Source organism: Frankliniella occidentalis, unplaced genomic scaffold, assembly GCF_000697945.3.
Source record: "Frankliniella occidentalis isolate FOCC.00 unplaced genomic scaffold, Focc_3.1 Scaffold196, whole genome shotgun sequence".
In the NCBI taxonomy this organism is placed as follows: Eukaryota; Metazoa; Arthropoda; class Insecta; order Thysanoptera; family Thripidae; genus Frankliniella; species Frankliniella occidentalis.
In genome coordinates this window covers 403,196-407,143 of record NW_026267322.1, presented here as the reverse complement: position 1 = coordinate 407,143, position 3,948 = coordinate 403,196, and the positions used below count along the sequence as shown (strand labels likewise).

Sequence of the window (3,948 nt, the reverse complement as noted above, 5' to 3'; positions counted from 1 at the left end):
CGCTAAAACCAAGCACGTTTGCTGCAGGAGCCAATTCGTGGTTTGTTTTTAGAACGAATGCGTTAGCTCAAGCACCGAACAGCTTGCTCTGACAACTTAATCTTGGTTCTGAAAACAAATTATTAGTTACCTCAACAATTTTTTGATCGATTGTCCCGAAATTAACTAATATTTAGTTCTGACGACTAATTCATTTTTTTCCGTGTAGCGGCGTCTCCTCACCTTGCTCCCCGCCTCCCCGCTCGCCCTCCAGGTAATAGATGTGCAGCGCCGAGCGGGGATCTCAATTGAATATAGCTCTAGTGACACAACTTCTTCCTTTTCTGTTTTTTCTGTAGCTAAACGTTGACGTCAAAAGTCGAAATGACGTCGCTTTTTTGATCGCAGAAGTATCTAAATAAACGTTTATTCGACGTCTAGGTCGACATCATGTCTGAGCTACCACTTAACTAAACCCACCAACTATAGACACAACCACCACTACTAGAGGGCGTTTCATTTTGAGAGGTCAGGTCGTGGATCTTTCGGATGCCCACTTTAAATGAAAGTTTACATCGGGGACATTCCAACGAGACCATCCGTAAGGGTCTCCGACTTCACGAACCATGCGTAAGTAGCGACTTAATACTTTTGTCATTTTTGCGCATTAAACTTCAGTGTCCAATAGTATCTAGAAATCTAGAAAAAAATTACAACAAATATTACTATCAGAGGAGACTTACAGATTATATACTTACAGGTTTGATTAGACACACGCCTTTAGTTTCTGTCTTCTTAAAAAACTGCTCGTAAAATCCAGGTATATTTTCTCTAAGAGTCGTGCATGCCTTGTCTTTAACATGCCCGACAAAGGAGTTTTCCTTCAATTGGTTATTTGACCAAACGGCCATCATTATTTTTAGCTGATACAACAAAGGTGGTAAACATAAATGAAATCGTTTTCTAAATATCCCGCCTTTTATCATGGATTACAACCGATTTTAGGTACTCTGGACCATTTATTACATACCCATACGCTATCATCAATGGGTAGATTCACACCCGTCATATTCCCAGTCAGTAGTTGTAGTTCTGTTGGTTTTTGTGGATTGAAGTGACTGGCACGCAGGAACCATCTCCACGGAAGCGGCCGGTCAGGTTCCTCACACATGTAAAAGCGTTCGGCGAAGGCAATCCAAGGGCCCTGCACACCCGGAGGGACGCGAAACAAACCGTTCACCACAGATCACCAAGGAAAATGTTACGGCCATGGCACTGTTGACATCGCACTTCAGAACTACCCAATAAAGGTGTTCCGTACCGCGAAAGAGTGGAAGGACTTGCCGAGGACTCCTGCTTGGCTGGCGAGAAGCGCCAAAACGAACGGTAGCCTGGACCACCGGAGGTCCATGGTAGTGGACTGGAGGTCTTTGTCCTCGGCCCGCTCCTAACTCTTGGTATTAGCTCGAACCTTTGCTATGGCCCATGCACTGTGGTAGTGCGCAGCCAGCACTAGTGCTGCTGGTGCCTGGCGTGCAAGTACAGGATCGGAGCAGGGTTCGTTTTGACTTTCGCCTCGCGTGAGGTTGCAGTATCGAGTAACTGTTGCACGATCCCCCACCTCCCGTCCCGTGTCGGCACTACAGAAGGGAACAATTCTAAACAACTTAATTTAGACGGAATAGCAAAATATTTCAGTTTCGCATCCTTTAATTTGTTCTAGGAAAGTGAAGTGCGGACTAGAATTCTTGACTTCGTATCATCTGGTTTCACGATTCGTTACTCTGAACGGGACCATTTTCAATTCCTTTCATCGGACACAACAAACATACTTTCCGGTAGTCTGCTTTATTTTAACGGATTTAGCTTGGACTATTCACAACCCGACACAAGACTTTTTCACAGCATGCATAAGGCCTCAACTCCACAAGGACGGCTCGCTGGTGCCATCGCACTTGAGGGTGCATCATATTGAATATAATATTTAAAGTACGCCCTTAGATAAGGCATGATTGGCGCAACAGGAGAGTGCGTGGCGCTTCAACAGTATCGTCCACGAAGTACGTCCGTTTTTCTCAGATTTATTCGGCAAACTATATGAGCTTGGCGCCTGTGAGACTCGGGGTAGGCCACTCCGCAATACACACATGCACGCCAAGCAAGATATTGCCTACCCACCAGGCACTATGAAAGCTTGCGTAGGCTGCACCTCGCAGTCCAGTTATAACGGACGTACTTTCTGGGCGATCCCTTATGCACTCCGTACTCCCTACTCGCCCTACTAGGCTGCCCCGCCATTTAAGATGGCACTTTAAGTCAGAAGCGGCGGTAACAAAGGGAAAAGGGGCGACACATTTGTTGAAAAACAACTATTTTGTTTTAATAAGGTGGAAAATTTCTCGTCAATATGGCAAGAAAATTCGTTCCTACATAAAAAAATTCTGTCGAATAACAATTGGTGTGCGACATGATAACATTGGTTTGTTTCCCAAACAAAAAATGTTGTACTTTTACAGTAAAAGATTGTTGGACAAGAAAGATCGTTGTACAACAACATCATTCCTTACAAAGATTACCGAGAAATTTGCCACTAATTCACAACTTTATTTCTAACATTGTGAAGTGTTCTAGGCAAGTTTAGGCATTACTTTTACATCTGCTACTAAACACTGGTGGTGTTTGTCTTTCTTGCCAGCTAAAATCTTTTGCCTATAGATTCCATACAGCATGATTGGAAATTTTGGATAGGTCCAATTTACCGGAGCGTTTTTGACCACGTAAACTCCCTGTAAATAGAAGTGATCGATCTCATTATTACATTCTTTAAAATTAGTTTGTGTTTGAGGTCGCCGGCCCGGCTCGCAGCGCGTTGCACTGATTGGACGCTAACGGTCAAGATATTCGTGGGGGCATCTGCTTCTTCCTTTCCTCTTATTTCATGACGAATTGCTTGTGGCACAATCGCAGAGGATGCGTTAGCTAAAACTACTTATTACGGACAACACCTTTGTATTCATCTGTAACTTGTAACTTCAATCTCTAGTCTACAATAATATCAAGAAAAAAACACTTGAAAATTAATTACTCACAGGTTTGATTATACACACGCCTTTAGTTTCTGTCTTCTTAAAAAACAGCTCGTAAAATCCAGGTATATTTTCTTTAATAGTCGTACATCCCTTGTCTTTAAATTGTAAGACAAAAGAGTTATCCTTCCATTGGTTATTTGACCAAACAGCCAACACAATTCTCATCTAACACAACAAAGATGGTATAGATAATTGTAGTTGTTTCTCATATCCATAATCTGTTTTACTATTTATAACAAGCCATGTCTTACCCATGCGCTATCGTCAAGAGAAACATTTGCGATCGTCATGTTACCAGTCAGTAGTTGAAGTTCTCCAGGTTTTTGCGGATTGAAGTGAGTGCCACGCAAAAACCATCTCCACGAGAGCGGCTGATTAGGTTCTTCGCACATGAAAAAGCGGTCGACGGTAGCAGTCCAAGGGCCCTTTACACGAGAGACGCACACAAATAGATCGCAAGGATTCTGACAGCATGCATTTCTTTTTTCTTTCCTTTTTTGCAATACGAAGTAACTTGTTTAAATACAAAAGCTCAAAAATTCTGCGCAACGTTGTAAAGTATACTGTGTGCGAACAGTTTACAGTGACCGTTTACCATGGATCGCCAAAGGAATGTAACGGCGAATAAGTGGCGCTGTTGACAACTTACTCAAAATTTTAAATAGACACTCGATAAAGGTACTTCTCCAAACATACTGCGAAAGAGTGAAAGGATTTGCCAAGAACGCCCGTCTGGCGTGCGAGCAGGGCCACCAGGACGAACGGCAGCCTGGACCACCGGAAGGCCATGACAGTGGAGTGGAGGTCCTGTCCACGGCCCGCTCCTGGCACTTGGTGTTACATCAGACCTTTGTGCCACGGCCCGTGCGCTGAGGTCTAG

At 43.6% G+C, this 3,948-nt stretch overlaps 1 protein-coding gene across 3 annotated transcripts in view; it reads right to left on the bottom strand.

Annotated features, from left to right (window-relative positions):
• LOC113215320 (uncharacterized) overlaps positions 1 to 3,948 on the bottom strand; it is a 19,493-nt gene that overhangs the window by 6,080 nt on the left and 9,465 nt on the right. For 2 of the 3 annotated variants that reach the window (XM_052272262.1, XM_052272263.1), the window contains exons 4-6: positions 3,320 to 3,493; positions 3,069 to 3,233; positions 1,301 to 2,765 (exon numbers count right to left, since the gene is read on the bottom strand). In XM_052272262.1, the coding sequence (XP_052128222.1) occupies positions 2,607 to 2,765; positions 3,069 to 3,233; positions 3,320 to 3,493 (498 nt within the window). In that variant the 3' untranslated portion in view covers positions 1,301 to 2,606. Of the gene's footprint in view, positions 1 to 737; positions 903 to 1,009; positions 1,184 to 1,300; positions 2,766 to 3,068; positions 3,234 to 3,319; positions 3,494 to 3,948 lie in introns of all 3 variants that reach the window. The other variant, XM_052272261.1, reaches the window with a different exon arrangement.